This window comes from Lutra lutra, chromosome 2 (assembly GCF_902655055.1).
Source record: "Lutra lutra chromosome 2, mLutLut1.2, whole genome shotgun sequence".
NCBI classification, from domain to species: Eukaryota; Metazoa; Chordata; class Mammalia; order Carnivora; family Mustelidae; genus Lutra; species Lutra lutra.
Window position 1 is genome coordinate 81,726,201 of NC_062279.1, and position 19,036 is coordinate 81,745,236.

The 19,036-nt window shown below is 35.6% G+C and overlaps 1 protein-coding gene across 3 annotated transcripts in view; it reads right to left on the bottom strand.

Moving 5' to 3' along the window:
• The window catches only part of GRIA2 (glutamate ionotropic receptor AMPA type subunit 2), a 157,682-nt gene that overhangs the window by 66,758 nt on the left and 71,888 nt on the right, over nucleotides 1-19,036 (bottom strand). For all 3 annotated transcript variants that reach the window (XM_047717815.1, XM_047717814.1, XM_047717813.1), the window contains exon 3: nucleotides 12,722-12,961. In XM_047717815.1, the coding sequence (XP_047573771.1) occupies nucleotides 12,722-12,961 (240 nt within the window). The remainder of the gene's footprint in view (nucleotides 1-12,721; nucleotides 12,962-19,036) is intronic.

Below are 19,036 nucleotides of genomic sequence, written 5' to 3' on the forward strand. Positions count from 1 at the left end.
TTAACTTGTCTTCCACATCACTTCAAGTCTTCACAGCCAACCTAAATTCATCATTTCTATTAATAGCTTAATGAACAACACAAAATCTGGGCTCCAAAAAGAATTCAGGACTCATCACATCATCTTTCTGATTCCAGAAAGTCCTACATCTTTCTCAGAAGAATGCTGATTTCTTTTTAGCCATAAAATGTGGGATTTTCCTAATATGATCACACTAATCTATAAATTTTATTCACGTACTACACTTTATTTTCAACCTACTTACTATGGCAAAAATATGTGCATTGTAAAAAAAAAAAAAACTATTGAACCTGGAAACGGCATTAAAAATTGTATTGATTCAATACTGACCAAGAGTATATAAGATTAGTTTAGAACATCTTGTGATACAAAATGCAGAGAAGCTCTCCAAAACTATCAGAGTTGTGTCAAAAGACTCAGGAGTCAATGTGATGAAGATCAAGTAAATTTGAGGCAATTTGGATATCAATAGGAATAATAACCGCAAAAGACTTAAATATATAACATATTTTAAACCCATGAATTATTATGAATACCTAAAATTATAAACTACCAAAACTGAAACAGCAAGAAATAGAAAACTTGAACAGACTGATAGCCAGCAAAGAAATTGAATCAGTGATATTTAAATACATATAAATATCTGGTTGCCTTTGAAGAATACTAGGAGCTGAGTTATTATTTTGAAATTTGAAATTGGTAAATAAAGGAAAAGAAACAAGCATTTTCCTACCCCTCCTTTATGACCTAATAATTAGGTAATAATTAGTTAAGACAGCTTTTCCTTTTTTGGAAAACCTCATTTGTCCAGCTGACAAATGACAAATGATGAAGGAATATAGATTCAGAATTACAACCATCTTTTAACACATAGTGAATTAATGAATCAAGGTAAAAATCATTAACTGCTGCTAAAATGCAAAAGTTACCTGTCTCTAAATAGGAATATTTAACATCATCTATGGAGTATTCCTGCCAAAAAATGAACATGAATCTTGCCAGACTTCTAGCTCTAGCTACCGATTTATAATACGTGGCAGAGTAATATGCTAAATATCAGAGTGTTGCAATCATCAAATGGAAACTCTACATATGCTATTAAAGACTTAAGAAAGATATCAACCAATTGGGGGATAAATACCTCATTTTTATCTTGATTTAAATAAACTGTGGGGAAAAATAGATGATGATATTAATGAATTACTGTAAACCTGCCTGCATATGATAATGACATTGTGGTTATTTCACAATACAAACTGAAATATGTACAGATGAAATTACATGATGGCAGGTATTTGTTTCAAAACAATTGTGAAGGACAGGGATATAGATAATAATACAGGAATTCCTTGTACATTTGTCATTAACAAAGCTGAGTTAATGGGGCACCTGGGTGGCTCAGTGGGTTAAAGCCTCTGCCTTCGGGTCAGGTCATGATCCCAGGGTCCTGGGATTGAGCCCCACATCAGGCTCTCTGCTCAGCAGGGAGCCTGCTTCCTCCTCTCTCTCTCTCTCTCTCTCTCTCTGCCTGCCTCTCTGCCTACTTGTGACCTCTATCTGTCAAATAAAAAAATAAATTCTTTAAAAAAAACAAAGCTGAGTTAAGAATCCTTGGGGATCTTCATACTATTCTATTTTTTATTTAAAACATTTCATTGTGAAAATTGAAAATAATTTATTTTTATTTCAAATTGGGAAGTTGAGCCATAAACTGAACTTAAAGGGAATTTGTGTGCTTTTTTTTTTTGACAAAACAACAATAATTGTTTCTTCTGTCCAGTCATGTACCAAAAACAGGAAACACAGGAATTTCTCAAAGAATAACTTAAACAAGAGACAGCTTTCCATTGTTAAAAAAAAAAATCTATTAATGATAAAATTTCTTTTAAAAACTTCATGGATCACCTATGATTTCCATCCACTACTTATAAATAAATCATTCTATGGTATAATTCAAACCCTCTTCCTGTTTTTCATCATCAGTGAAGATAGAACATACAGCTGGCCATCATGATCAATTCAAGAGCTCTCAAAGTGCTTGAAAACAGTTATTAAATCTATCCAGTCTTCTTTCCCGAGTAGGAAAAATAGCTAATTTTCTAAACCTCTTTCACTATCTAGGTCCTACTTTTTCACAAATTTTAATCTTTATGCAACTAATACTTCCTTGTTACCTCCTTAAAAACATTATATCTATGAATGATCTTCCATATGCTATCCACATCTTATCATATAACACTGCAATTCCTTTATTCTAAGCAGAAATTATTTTTTGTTTTTATTTAATTATGAAGTTGACCACATATTAAAATTTCAAGTGGTGATGTTCTTGATATTCTATCGCATCTTTCAATATATATTACAAGAAATTTTAGATACAAATAATGATTTGTAAATCAGTTTAATCAAGTGATATTTCTATACCTAACATTGGCAGTTCATCTTGTTAAAAAAAAAAAAGGAAGATGATATAATGTAATATATTAATAAGAAGGCATTTAAAAAAATAGTTGAGTTTTCAAAGAATTCATTCTATGTGCCAAAAGTAACTCACAGTTGGTGTGGATTTTCTCTTATTCAAACTCTCAGAATTAATGTTTTGTAACCTATGAAGCCTAAAAACATTACATCCACTAAGAAGCTAAGTAGCTCAAGTGGTGCAATATCAGATTTGATTAATTTAGTGTCATCAGAAGACAATGAATAATATTAAATCATCTAGGAACAGCCAGAAGTAACTCACAGTCCATAATATAGTCTGACTCATGATTTAAAGAGATTGCTGTCCCATGCTTAGTAATCCATATTCTTAGACTCGTTTTTTCAGTAAAGTAACAAACCTCTTAGGCTCCTAACTTGATCTGTGTCTTCCTCACAACTAAGACTTTTGTGTTATTTCTGGTTAGTTTAAAATTAACAGATCATTTTAAAAATCACTGAAAATATATGTTACAACTATTGAGGTGAAATTAACCTCTTCAAACCTAACACGAATTCATTTCTTGGTCTCTTGGTACCACATTCTAATTAGGGAAAACAATATTACCTGAGATAATTACTCTTTCCTTTCCACACAAACTAGCATAAAATTATCATCATAAATACCTCCATCTTTTAACCAGACTATAAACTTGCATGAACAGTGGGACTTCTTTAAAAATACTGGTTTACTTCAAGTTATTAGTAAGTATTAATTGTTCTACTCTAGTATCCATACTGTATCAGGATATTTGAATTATAGCAGAAACTGATTTCTTTTTACCAAATTACTCAGAACAAAGAAAGCTTGAGATACACAGTTGTTCATCTACAAATTTGAAAATTAAAAAAAAAAAAACAGAAAATTAACAATTCCTCCTAAATCATATATTTAAAATGCATTTTAAAGTAACTCAAGAATATTACAAAGTCTAAAATTAAGTTCTAAACTCTATAAATTCTCAGGCTTTTGGCTAAAATAAAGAATAGCTAGACTATGTTTTGTTGGATTACATTACCACTTCAAATGCTTAATTGTTGCAAAACTAGTTATAGTTGTATAACCTATTTGTGAGCTGACAATCACCCTAAAACTCTTCCAAAGTATTACCATCAGTACTTCACAGTTTCATCTTGAGCTAATGTTAATAATACCGTGAGAGAGTTATAGAAACGTCATCAGCCTAAAGATAAGTAAAGTCTAAATGTTTTAATTGGTATATTAGCAGGTAGATTAAAAATGATTACTGCAAATAGGTATATTTCATTCAGATCATTTCTTTCTTTTCAAAAATATTTTCTTTGTTTCATTTAAAATTCACTGCCCTTATTCATCTTTCAGGCACAGAAATTAATATTTATGATCACTAAATCATGGCAGCATGCCTAGGCAGATTAGATTAACATAAATTTCCCTCATTGACTTTCTCAGGAACATCTGAAAAGAAATTTATAATTTGGAAGTACTTTTATTCTATGCATGATTTCTTCTTGAAACTGGAATCAAAGAGCCTTCCCTTCAGGGAACAAATAGTATAGTTTAAAAGTAAAATCAAGACAAAAAGATATAAAGCATTAGTTCTAGTTTTACTTACTATGTATAGAAGTGTATTGTCTTACTTTATTGACACTGGACCAATAAATAAGAGACACATTTTGATTAAAGTCTTGGTTCAAATTTAATACATAAGGTGATATTTAATGCATTAACATAGGTAAACCCATTACTCTATAGTTTCAAATGTATTGAAGATCTATCTACCTACTGTCTTTGAAGTAATAATATGCTTTATTTTATTTTATTTTATTTTATTTATTTGGCAGAGAGAGCACACAGCAAGAGATGTGAAGAACACAAGCAGGGGGAGTGGGAGAGGGAGAAGCAGGCTTCCTGCCAAGCAGGGATCCTGATGCGGGGCTTGATCTCAGGACCCTGGGATCATGACCGGAGCCGAATGCAGACGCTTAATGACTGAGCCACCCAAGCACCTCAATAATAATATGCTTTTAGGAAGAACACTGGTTCATCAAGAAGTCACAGGCTGCTGCAATATGGCTTGGATAAAGAGAAGACAGCGGTCCTAAAACATCACAGTCACCAAATGAACATTTTCAGCACTGCTTTCATGTGTAAACTTGAACTAGAAGATGAACTCTACAAAGACCAACATGCATCCATGTCCTGCCTTGTTTATAATTGGGACATGGACTCCTGGACTTGTTGTTCAGCATTTTGATGGATGGTGGGGAGGAGGAAGGGTTTAAAGGGTAGTCTTAGTTAGGAGCAGTGCAATAAATAAGCATAGAAAAAAAAATTTTTTTTCATCCAGCTGATATTTGGGGTAGAAAGTTATGAGCCATATTCAAGCTTTGGCCCCATGCTGCTCAAAAGAACATCAATTAGTATATTTAGAAATTAACATTTAATAATATAGGGGTGCCTGGGTGACTCAATTGGTTAAGGGTCTGCCTTCAGTTCAGGTCATAATCCCCCAGTCCTGGGATTAAGACACACATCAGGTTCGCTGCTCAGCAGGGAGCCTATTTCTCCTCTGTCCTTCTGTCCCTTCCCATGGCTTGTGTGCTTTCTCTCTCTCTCTCTCTCAAATGGATAATAAATAAAATATTTTTTAAAAAGCCATTATATTTTATTCTACACTCAGAAAATATTATTAAAAATTGAAAAAAAAAAAACAAACCTTGTATACCAACAGATTGGACAACCTAGAAAAAAATGGATAAATTCTTAGAAACATATAAACTACCAAAACTTAAATAGGAAGAAATAGAAAATTTGAACAGACCAATAACCAGCAAAGAAACTGAGTCAGTAATCAAGTAACTCCCAACACACCAAAGTCCAGGACCACGTAACTCTTCACCTAGATTTCACAGGTGAAATCTACGAAATATTTAAAGAATAGTTAATATGTAGTCTTATGAAACTATTCAAAAAATAGAAAAGGAAGGAAAACTTCCAAATTCATTTTATGAGGCCAGAATTACCCTGATACCAAAACCAGATAAAGACACGACTAAAAAAGAGAACTACGGGACAATATTCCTGATGAATATTCTCAAAAATACTACAAAACTGAATTCATTTAAACATTTTTAAAAGATCACTCACCACAATCAAGTAGGATTTATTTCTGAGTTGCAAGGGTGGCTCAATATTCACAAATCAGTCAATATAATACATCACATCATAAAAGAAAGGATAAGAAACATTTGAACAATTCAAAATATGCAGGAAAAGAAAAAACATTTGACAAAGTACAATATCCAGACATAATAAAAACCCTGAACAAAGTAGATTCAGAGGGAATATATCTCAACATAATAAAGGCCATCTATGAAAAACCCACAGTTAACATTATCTTTAATGGGGAAAAACTGAAACCTTTTCCCCTAATGTCAGAAACAAGACATGCATGTCTACTCTCACCACTTTTATTCAGCATTGTACTGGAGTCCTAGTCACAGGAATCAGACAACAAAAAGAGATACCAAATTGGTAAGAAAGAAGTAAAACTTTCACTATTTGGAGATGACATGATACTGTACATAGAAGACTAAAAAGACTGTATCAGAAAACTGCTTGAACTCATACACAAATTCAGTAAAGTTGCAGGATATAAAATCAATGTACAGAAATCTCTTGCATTTCTATACACCAATAATGAAGCAGCAGAAAGAGAAACTTAAGAAAAAAACTCATTTACAGTTGCACCCCAAATAATAAGATACCTAGGAATAAACCTAATCAAAGTGACGAAAGACCTGTAAACTATAAAACACTGATGAAAGGAATTGAAGATGACAGAAAGAAATTGAGACATTCCATGCTCATGGATTGGAAGAACAAATATTGCTAAAATATTTATACTCTCCAAAGCAATCTATACACTTAATGCAATCCTTACTAAAATACCAAGAGCATTCTTCACAAAACTAGAACAAATAATCATAAATTTGTATGGAAACACAAAAGATCCCAAATAGCCAAAGCAATCCTAAAAAAGAAATGCAAAGCTGGAGGCATCACAATTCTGGACTTCAAGTTACATTACAAAGCTCAAGTGATCAAAACAGTATGGTCCTGGGGTGCCTGGGTGGCTCAGTGGGTTGGGGCCTCTGCCTTTGGCTCGGGTCATGGTCCAGGGTTCTGGGATCAAGCCCCACATTGGGCTTTCTGCTCAGCGGGAAGCCTGCTTCCACCTCTCTCTCTGCCCGTCTCTCTGCCTACTTGTGATCTCTGTCTGTCAGATGAATGAATGGAATCTTAAACAAACAAACAAACAAACAAAAACAGTATGGTCCTGGCACAAAACAGACACATAGATCAATGGAACAGAACAGAAAATCCAGAAATAAATTCACAATTATATAGTCAATTAGTCTTCGACAAAGCAGGAAAGAATATCCAATGGGAAAAAGACAGTCTCTTCAACAAATGGTGTTGGGAAGACTAGACAGAAACAGAGAAAAGAATGAAACTGGACCACTTTCTCACACCCTACACAAAAATAAATTCAAAATGGATTAAAGATAAAAATGTAAGACCTGAAACCATACAAATCCTAGAATTTGGATAGGAGGTAGTAATTTCTTTGACCTTGGCCATAGCAACTTCTTTCTAGATGTGTTTCCTGAGTCAAGGGAAACAAAATCAAAAATAAACTATTGGGACTACATCAAAATAAAACATTTCTGCATGATGAAGGATCAATCAACAAAACTAAAAGGCAACGTACAGAATGGGAGAAGATATTTACAAATGATACATCTGATAAAAGATTAGTATCCAAAATACATAAAGAACTTATAAAACTCAACATCCAAAAAAAAACAAATGATCCAATTAAAAATGTGCAGAAGACATGAATAGACATTTTTCCAACGAACACATTCAGATAGCCAATAGACACATGACTAGATCCTCATCATCACTGATCATCACGGAAATGCAAGTCAAAATTACAATGAGATATCACCTCACACCTGTCAGAATGACTAAAATCAAGGAACAACAGGTGTTGGAAAGGATGTGGCTAAAAAGGAACCCTCACGAATTTTTGGTAATAAAAACTGGTACAGCCACTGTAGAAAACTGGATGAAGGTTCCTAGAAAAGTTAAAAATAACCTTATGATCTGGCAATTGTACTGCTGTGTATTTACCCAAATAATAATAAAAAAAATTCAAAGGGATACATGAACCCTTATGTTTATAGCAGCATTATTTGCAACAACTAAGACATGGACACAGCCCAAGGGTCTATCAATTGATGAACTGATAAAGAAGATGTGTTCTATATACACAAAGAATGAAGTCTTGCCATTTGCAACAACACAGATGGAGCTGGAGAGTATAATGCTAAGCAAAATAAGTCAGTTGGAGAAAGACAAATACCATATGATTTTACTCACATTTGGAATTTAAGAAAACAAAACAAACAAGCAAATGGAAAAAAATAAGAGAAATTGAGAGAGAGAGAGAGAAAGCAAGAATCAAACTCTTAACTATAGAGAAGATGGCTACCAGGGGGTAAGTGATTGGGAGGATGGGTGAAAGAGGTGACAGGGATTGAAGACTGCATTTGTTGTGATGAGCACTGGGTGTTGTATGGAAGTGTTGAATCACTTTATTGTACACCAAAACTAATATAACAATGTGTGTTAACTAACTGAAATTAAAATATTTTTTAAGTTGAAAAAAAAAAAAAAAAAAACCTTATAATCCAAGAAGTAGAGAGAGTGCCACATCAAGGACAGACCAAATTGTTTAAAATTGAAGCATGTAGAGACACATGGAGATGAAATCATGGAATCTATTTTTAAAGCATGCATAGCAGGGATAAAGGGAAAAAAGATGCATGCTCATAATCACATAACACTAAATAAGGAGGTGCTTCCTTGAAGGGTATGAGGTTAGCAGCTGAAGAAAAGAAAGCCAGTCATACAATACATGCACAAATGAACTTTTCAAAATGTAATATGATGGCAAAGCTATATAAACTAGGACAGTAATAAGAAAAAAACTGGATAGCAAAATCCCATTCCTTAATCCAAGTAAAACACTATGTAAAATGAAGTTTTTTGCTATTTTGAGTCTTATACACTTACCTCTGAAGAGTTTCAGATTCAGCACAACATTGTTCATATTAAAACAGAAGCAACCATTTTATATAATACCTTGGAAATGTGTCCATAAGGCCATTTTTGGCTTTAACATATAATACTTCACTGTAACATATAATACTGTAACTCTAATATTCTTCTCTCAAAAGATGAACTTAAACTCAAGTCAATTTGTAAAATTTAATGATGAGATTATCTCATCACTTCAGTTTCATTTAATATTTCCAAATTATGTATTTATAAAATCACTTCAAAATGTTTCATGTTCTTTTCACAAGTTCATGAACTCATCTTTCTTCACCTGATTGTCTCCCAGAGCTTGCCCTCAGTATCTCTCTCCAAATATGAGAGTTTCTCTCTTTCTGTTTATGGCCTCTGTTGTCTATATGACTTTTCTCAAAAGTTCAGGTTCACCTAGAGGGAGTCACAGTGAGGGTGAAGCATACCCCTGTTAGGGCCAATTTAATGTTAAAACCTGTTTAACTATTAGGGCTGCTTAGCCAGAACAACTCCATATTGCCTAGGTAGCCATATTGTTGTTTACATCCACGGACTTCATTCTGGGAATAGACGCCCCAGTAGTTCCTGGTATCAGTTCCAGGTGTCGATTCCAGGAGTAAGCGCCTTAACAATAGAAGCCACGTACCTTGGGTCTTCAGTTATGCCCTATAAAACCAGCCTGTGAGATCGGGAGGGGGTCGCTCTCTTCGGAGGCGGCCCTGGCTAGTCTGTCTGACTTCTAATACTTGGCATAGAATAAAGTTCTACATAAGTTTCACTTTGTCTTAGTCTTGTTCCCCTGGCCAGTCAGTCTAACTTCTAATGCTTGGTATAGAATAACGCTTTGCATAACTTTCACTTTGTCTCAGTCTCGTTCCTTTGATAACGGACCCCAACAACCCCCACAGTAAAAATGCCACCTTCAGCTTTGTCAAACAGAATCATCTTCTGATCCTTCAATTTAGCCAGTGAGATTTGGGTTCTCAAATCATCTCAAATTTAAAATACACAGAAGCTTAACTCATTAATACTATTTATTCAATATCAGCTCTGTTCCAGAATCATCTTAAGTTCTGTGTGTACAGTAAGGAAATGGACCCCCAGTGTAATGGGTATTGCCTAAACATTGCCTTCCTGGGGCTTCACATCCAGGGTACAAATAAAAGACAAAATGCCAGGCCTTGTGTCTAAAACTATTCCTCGAGCATTGTGGGAGCTCAATAGCAGTTCTTGAGTGAAAGAACAGATATGAATATTAATTACAAATTGTGATAAGCCCTACTTAGGAAAAGAGGAGACTTCTTCGTGAGAGAAGAACAGTATGAAATGAAGCTCTGTGGAAATGCTCTGTAAGCTGAACTGTGAAGGGGGAGAAAGAATCAGAGGTGTGTCCAGATATTTGAGGGGAAAGAGTTTGGTTTGGTGTATCTGGACACTGTGAAAGAAGATTAGTTAGATGGATTTAGTTTAGTAAGTGAGCAGGACAGTAGCATAAATTGGCAGGAACCAGACTTGAGAGCCATGTTAGGGATTTTCAATTTTACCTTCATTTTAATGAGTTTTTTTTTTAAAGATTCTATTTATTTGAGAGAGAGTGAATGAGAGAGAGAGCGAGAGAGAGCACAAGAGGAGGTAGGGTCAGAGGGAGAAGCTGCCTCCCCACTGAGCAGGGAGCCCAGTGAGGGACTCAATCCTGGGACTCTGGGATCATCACATGAGCCGAAGGCAGTCATTTAGCCAAATGAGCTACCCAGGCGCCCAAAAGAGAAACAAGTGTGGAAATGGAGAGGGAAGAGAAGGAACATGTGGTGGTGGCCTGGTCTGGAGCAAAGACAATGAAAAAGAGCGTCCAGAGATAAAATATATTTCCCTGGTAGAAATCACTGCCAACAGAGTGCAAGGGTGAAAGAGACATTCAGCATACTCGCAGATTGTAGACTAGCCTTATTAATGCAAGAGTTCTAAAGGACATAGCAGAGAGCAGAAGGAAAACCTATGAATAAGGTCAGTTTTGTAAGCCTTTTATCACAGTAATAGGAAGTATGCTTCGGAATCATCCAGCACATTACAATCCATATTTTTTTAAATGGTTCTGTTTTAATTTTTCATTCCTCATAGGAATAGCAAAGCTCTCCCTTCCCAAAGCAGGGGGGAGAAGTTGTTGACATAGCAACGTTTTTTTCAGTTTGTAGAGTGCTGACAGGCTTTTCCACCAAGTGTTCTCATTCCAGAGACTCGGAGGACAAGGCAGAGAATGAGACACCTAGCTTGAGCACTCCAGGTGGGATTGCTGCAGCAAATGACTACAGACTAATCAATGGCGAATTGACTGACGGCTGGCTCTCTTCTTGTCTGCCCTTGTGGGTTAACAAGGTGCCCTATATTGGTTGAAACAGGCTTCTGGGTTTCATTGGAACCTTTAAATACTCCAGGAAGCAAGCTGCTGAAGGAAGCCCAATCTGGTACTTGGGTACTCGTACAATAGCGGTTCTTAATCTTTTTGAGTTTGATTATGGGTACTGTCTTTAGAAAAATACATATGCAAACAGACACAAAATGTTCCTTCAGCTTTAGAAAGTACACCCACTGAAGCCAAATCTTGGACCCAGAAATATTTAAGAACATCCAAGATTCTAAAGAAAATGAAAACACTAATTTGAAAAGATCTATGCACCCCTATGAGTATTGCAGATTTATTTACACTAACCAAGATATGGAAACAGCCCAAGTCTTGACTAATAGGTGAATGGATAAGTAAGATGTGGTATATATACAATGGACTATCATTCAGCCATAAAAAAGGATGAGATCCTGCCACTTGTTACAACATGGGTGGATCTAGGGGTTATTATGACAGAAGGAGAGAGACAGGAGGAGAAAGTGAGACAGAAAGAGAAAGACAAATACCATATGATTTCACTCATATGTGGAACCTAAAAAACAAAACAAATGAATAAACAAACAGAATCAGACTCTATTTTAAAAAAGCAGAACCGGACCTATACATACAGAAGACAAACTATAAAATACAGAAAACAGAGAATACAGAGAACAAACTGCTGGCTGCCAGAGGGGAGAAGGGTGAGGTATTGGGCAAATGGGTGAGGGGGAGTCAGATTTACAGATTTCCAGTTATGATATGAATAGGTCTTGGGAATAAAAGAATGTAGTCAGTAGTATTGTCATAGTGTTGTATGGCGACAGATGGGAGCTACACTTGTGGTGAGCAAAGCACAAGGTACAGAGTTGTTGAAATCACTATGTTGTACACCTGAAACTACTGTGACGTTGTGTATCAACTATACTCAAATCAATCAATCAATAAATAAAACTTTTAAAAGGAACATCTGGGATTCTATGACACATACATCAAGCAGATCTACTAATAATGAACTTTGCAACAAGAGATATGGAAAACACGAAGGAAGTAACTCCCCCTGAAAATACAACTTTAGCATAATGAGCCAAGACTCTATCCAATTAGTATGATAATCAATAACATTTTATCATAAACCTAGAATTACAAAAATTCATGGGTCTGCTGTCAGAAGACCTGGGTCAAATTGTACTGCTGCTCAAACGGAACATGAGCAAGTCCTTTAACTTCTCTGAGATTCAGGGATGTCATTTTAAAGCAAGGTTAATAACGGTCATACCTTTCTCATAAAACTTCTGCATGTGAAAATATTTAATTGCTACAAATTTCTCTAGAAGTCCTTATTTAAATATCCATTCAGTTTCACTTTGACCAACTTTCAAGGCAGTCACTTCAGTGACCTTCAACTAATAGTGTCTTGACTCCGAATCTCAGAAGGTACTATTTACATTACAACTGATCATCTGGGTATTGGGTTGACAGGATCTTTATTTTTAAAATGAACATTCACAACTTTTTTTTTTAACTCTAAATACGTTTCCCAATTTTCAAATTGCATTATTCATTTACACAGAAAAATCAAATCAAGTGACCCCTGGACTTTAACACACCTGGCTTGTGTTGCTCCATAACATCTCATATAAGTGTCAAGTGTAGGCATTTAATCTGACCCATTACAAAGACATAGGGATATTGTCACTTACCTCTGTCACTGTCATAGAGATATGCAAACTTGTCCCATTGATAGTATTCAATCAAGCTAAGAAGTGCTCCTTTGAGGTCAGGTCTCATCTGAATGACAAATGGATGTGTGCCATCTGTTGGGAAGCTGGGAGTGATGAAGGAGACATGGAGCGTTCCACAAAATGATGTGATGGTATTTACAGACTTCTTGTCATAAAATCCAAAAATAGCATAGACTCCTCTTGAAAACTGGGAGCAGACTGAATAGGAAAAATAGAAAGGATAAATCACTGAAATTGGCATACCGTAACGTAGATTTGCTTAAAACTTAATGCTCTTTTATATGAAACAGAAAAAAATCAAAATGGAAAAATACAGAATTTATATCAATGATCCATCCTGTCTGAGCACTTATTTACTTAGCTCTCTCTTGGAGGAATTCAAAGAATTATAAAGCATTAAAAAGTAATTTTGGCTATAAGAAAATAGATACATTTTTTTTTTTTAAACAAACCATGTAAGTGGAAAACTATTTTAGGATAGCCACATTGAAAAAAAAAAAAAATTAAGGGCTCCTGGGTGGCTCAGTTTGGTTGAGCTACGAACTCTTGGTTTTGGCTGAGGTCATGATCTCAGGGTCTTGAGATGGAGCTCCAGTGTGGTCTCCATGTTCAATGGAGATGGAGGATTCTCTCCTTCTGTCCCTCCCCACACTCACACATGTACACTCTGTCTCTCTTTCAAATAAAGAAATAAATAAATCTCTAAAAAAAAGTGTAAGTAACAATCATTAATTATATGAAGAACCAACTACAGTTACCCAGCATTTATACACATTCATAACATCTCATTCCCTCTAAAATCTGATTCTTTTTTTTTTAAGATTTTATTTATTTGACAGAGAGAGATCACAAGTAGAGAGAGAGAGAGAGAGAGGAGGAAGCAGGCTCCCTGCCTAGCAGAGAGCCCAATGTGGGACTCGATCCCAGGACCCTGAGATCATGACCTGAGCTGAAGACAGAGGCTTAACCCACTGAGCCACCCAGGCAGCCCCTAAAATCTGATTCTTTAAAAGGATTTATTGTGTTAATGATGCTTCATACTAGAAGGTCAGAGGGCTTATGAAGGATTCTAATGCTGACCCAAAGTTCTTTAAGAAAAACCAAATGCAAGACTCACAACATACACAAAGAGACATATCACCAGAAAGAGACCTCTAACCTTGGATCTCTCAGTCAAGTAGCAATTAAATGGAGTTCAGAAACCCGAATTTTAATCTTTCTCATGGACTTCCCTTACCCATACTAAACAAAGAACATTACCAAATATTCTGATTTAGGACCATAATCCCTAAAAAAACGGTAATATTTTATTTGAAAGTCCCTATCACTCCAAAATCCCTTACCCTCTAATGATATACACTAAATGGCATAAGACAATACCTCCTCCGACCTTCTCCCTCATAGTCAATCACTAATTATTGTTTAACCTAATACCTAAATATATTCAAATGTGGTCCACTTGTTTGTAGCTCCATCTCAATCATCCAAGTTCATTAACAACCTATTATTACATTGTACTTGCCTTGTGACTGGCATGTTCTATGGCACATTAACTCATTTATTTCTCATGATCACCCTTGAGGCAGGAACTATTATTATTCCCAAATAGGGATTTTGATAGGAAAATTGAAACACAAGATTAAGTGATTTGCCTCAAGTCACACAGCTAGTAAGTGAAAGATGCTGTGTTCAAACCTAGGCATCTGGAATCAAAGTCCATGCTTTCAATTAATGGGTAATACTGTTTTCCCACATGGATTATTGGAATTCCTGCCCAAATTTCTTCCTTCATCCAGTATTCCCCTTTAGTTCAGTACTCTACAATAAAGCCAGAATAATTTTTTGAAACACAAATCTGAAAATATCTGAGAAGTAATAGTTACTTTGTCCAAGACTGATTCCTCTGAAGTGCCCTATAGAAACCATACATGCCATAATGCTTAAGATCACCAATTCAGGTCAACTACATAGCTTTAAATGATTAAATAGCTGATATTTTCTTTAAATCTCAAGGGTCATTTCAATCCAAGGAAATGAAAATAAGCTATCCAGTAACATAATCTAACAAGCTAGAGCATAATACCATAATACCTTTCAAATGAATTAATCCCATTTAAAGGATAAAACTAATGCAATTCCGGGGCTCCTGGGTGGCTCAGTGGGTTAAGCCTTTGCCTTCGGCTCAGGTCATGGTCTCAGGGTTCTGGGATCGAGCCCCACATTGGGCTCTCTGCTCAACAGGGTGCCTGCTTCCCTTCCTCTCTCTCTCTCTGCCTGCCTCTCTGCCTACTTGTGATCTCTGTCAAATAACTAAATAAAATCTTAAAAAAAAAAAAACTAATGCAATTCCATTTCATTCTATTTCCTTTCAAAAATAGAATATCTGTAGAAAAATAGATTTGCTTCATGAATAAGAGCATTGCTACAATACATACAGATTCTAATAACCAATTCCAGACAATCAATAAATAATAGGCAATAATTTTTAGCAAGTATTAAATGACATGCAAGGAAAGGAAAGCAAGACTGACTATTTCTTTGAGTGGTTTTTATTTATCAAATATTCCCATTTTCCTTTATATATTTACTAATCTTCAACCCACTTCTGTCTTTCTAACATAAGTTTTCTAGGATTTCTAGGTTTTATCTGTGTAATGTACCAATTGGCATCTTCCTCCTTTATTACCAATCTTCTGCAGAATAGTCTAATATATCTCAGGAAGCTGAATATACTCCTTTACATTCATTTCAAACTTGAACATATAATAGAGATGAGGTTTCTGCCCTTTACTTATGTTCATATTTTGGTCCTTGTCTGAGTAGAGAAGTTGAAAATAACTTTAATGTGTTGGCCTGGCTCATTCTTCACATAAATGGAAAAAAAAAAAAAAAAAAACCCCTTCATTATTAAAACCCTTCCAGGCAAATTCTGTGGTGATTTCTTATTTTGTACATGGATATATGTGTACTGACATGTACATCTTAAATCTCAAGTTTGTTCAGAAACTGATGATTCCATATGACATATAAAAAGGGGGAAATTGCTATAAAATTCTCTCTGGGTCTATTTTATTCCATTTTCCGGTGAAGTGTTGGCATGTCATCTAAATACTATAGGAATATCAGGTGATATGATTTATTAATGAGACCTCTTCTTCTCATCGTAAGTGAAATAGCTTCTGTGATGGGAACAGCAGCCATAGCCATCAGCAGAATGCTTGATAAAGGACGCTCCTGTTTGAATGCATAGACTATCGTAATAAGGAGCCATACCTTTCATTTGCATTTGTTTTAGACTCTGAAGTGAGTTGTCAAGGGGCCTCCTGGTTATTGTGGCCATCTGGAAACACTTGGCTTTGGCCCAACAACAGGCACAAGCAGTACAAGACTTCACAAGAAATTATAATTCACCTGATTCCAAAGGCACTTTTTTTCAGGAAATTCAGCTAATTCTCCAATGAGCATAATTTTGTAACAATGGCTTTCCTTTCCTGCCTATCCCCAGTCCTTCCAAACCCTCTTTTATCTTTTCATGGTAAATATTCAATTGTCTATTTGTATCTTCCTTTTTTCTAGATATTTCTCTCTTAATGTCCTTTTTCTATATACCATTAACAGTCATTTCTACAACACTGCTCACCTCCCTCTCTTTACCTTAGGTCAGTCCCTGTCTCTGTCCCCAAACATGATGAGGAGATCATTGAGATTTACAACCAGGAATCAATCAGAATGCTGACCTGAGCTGAGGTATTTTGCTTATCCAGTTTGCAGCGATCATCTCAAGATAAAACAAAACAAAATAAAAACAAAAGAACTTAGTGCTACACTTGTAACCTTTCATCCCCTAAATACCCGAGTATTTTTGCATTCTAACACTGATGCTTCCCCCAATATACCACAAATACTTGGCCCTGTTGACATAACACACAAGAATCTTAGGTGCAGTGCCTTGAAATTACTCTTCACTTGATTAGAAATTAAATTTCTCATTGTGATCTCAACTTTATTTCCCAGCTATCCCTCCAAATTTAAAGCCATTTCCCTAACTTATATCCATCTTCAAAGACAGAAGATTTATTATCACTGAGAATGTCTAATAATTTGTCACAAGTGGTGGAATAATTCCAAAAGTAGCTTCCTAAAATTAGTTAGATAATAACAGGACCCCACATATATTCATTCTTTTCCTACGTCATCTTCAGAAGCAGAGAAAGGAACAGAAATGATCAGTTTCACCTCCAGTTCCATGCCCCATACAATCACCTTATGAAACACTTTTACAACTTTCTAAATGATTATGCCGATTAGTATTAGAATTTCATTCATGTCTTAAGACTCAAAACTGATTGCAAAAGGTAGGTAAAGATGCTCTTACTGAGTTCTACTTTAATAAAATATTAAATATCAACTTTGAGAAGCTCAGCAAAGGGAAGTCCTTTTAAAAGACACTTTAGGTCAAAACAGCAGAAATTATCATCTCCTGGGTGTAAGTAACTTGCTGATTATTCCACTTTTTATTATAGCCCAGATGATATAAGCCAATAACAATGCTGATGGTGCATCCACCTCCTATCTTTCTTCTCATTGGTGCTGCTAATGTAGCATACTCGACAGAGTCTGGAGAACCTTGGATGGTTATTTAGTAGAAAGGCAGAAAAAGAACAGGGCATGATTTATTTTTTGTTTTACCTTTTTTTATACTAAATTGCCATTCACCTCAATGAAATAGCATTGGCTGCTTCATAAGCAGGAATGGTGACAGCCCCTTTGCAGCTTGTGCAAAGTCTGATAAAAGCTGTATCACCAAGCAGTCCTGACTTGAAAATCTGGAGCCCACCGAAAATATCTCTTCTCTCATCACTAAACTTCTAACATTAACCTCTTGCAAATTTTGACCCTGAATTTACTATTGAAATTTCCCTATCATTTGTCAGTAATGATCTCCTACTCACTAAAGCCAATCATCTTTTTCTCAGATCAAGCTTTCTTAGCCTCTCTGAATTTATTAATCAAAAACTTGCTTCCTCATCTCTCTCTCTCTCTCTCTTTCTCTCTCTCTCTCTCCTGTGATTAGTCTTGGTCTCCTCCAATCCCTTCTCTGCATTGCTGCCAATGTAAAACAATACCCTCTTGGTACTTTTCCTCTCCCTCTAATTACCTTTCACTCACTTACCTTTTTTATTTTTCCCCCCATATCCCAAATTAAAAAGGCATTCTCCAAGGGTCCGTTTTCTGATTGTTTTTTTCTTCTCTTTTTGTAGCTTGTCTCTTAGGGGCCACATTCCTTTTAACAAGGTCAAATTCAACTTTTTATGCATGCTTCCCACAACTTCATTGGCACCTCAGTTGTCTCCATTTGTCTATTTATTTACTGAACAAATACATACTGTCATCATTCAATGTGATGAGCTTGGTGTTAAGCTTAGAAACTGCCACAGCAAACAGGGTCGATATTGTGCATGTTAGCTGGAATTGCTAGCTTAGCTCCAATCTCTCACCCTCCAATATCACCCACTGGAAAAATGTCTAGTTCCCTATCTACACCCATAAAAACAGGAGGGAAATCCTGAAAATTTTATCCTATAAATCATTTATTTGTGTTGATTTTTTTTTTCCCTTTCTGCTCGTGGCACCATAACTCTTGTAATCATTGGTCTTCTAGATTTCAGAATAATTATTTCGTTACTCTTCTTTTTTCTGTTCATGATATTTATAACTGTCTCTGTTTTATTCTACTTCATTCATCCCCTTCTCCCTTGTCCCTGTCCCCCCACCCCTGCTTGTGGTCTCTCTCTCTCTCTCTCAAACAAATAAATAAAATCTTTTAAAAAAGAGAGAGAGAGAAAAGAAAAGAGGGGCGCCTGGGTGGCTCACTCAATAAGTATCTGCCTTCGGCTCAGGTCATGATCCCAGGGTCCTGGGATTGAGCCCCACATCAGGCTCCCTGTTCAGCAGGGAGTCTCCTTCTCCATCTCCCACTCCCTCACTGTATCTCTCTCTCTCTGTCAAATAAATAAATAAAATCTTTTTTAAAAAAAAGAAAAGGAAAAAATGAGCTGCAACAGTTTTGGCAACTAGTAAGTTCCATATAAGCCTCTTGTGACCCCCTTACTTATTATATTCCATGTTCTAATCAATGTTGATAATAACTATTTATTAATCATGCATCAAGATTGTATTTGTCTTTTTTCTTTAGCATCAAATTCACCAATTCTATAAGGCAAGTGTTCATGTGTTCAAATAAAACCCTTCTTTTCTGAATATGAGGATCCC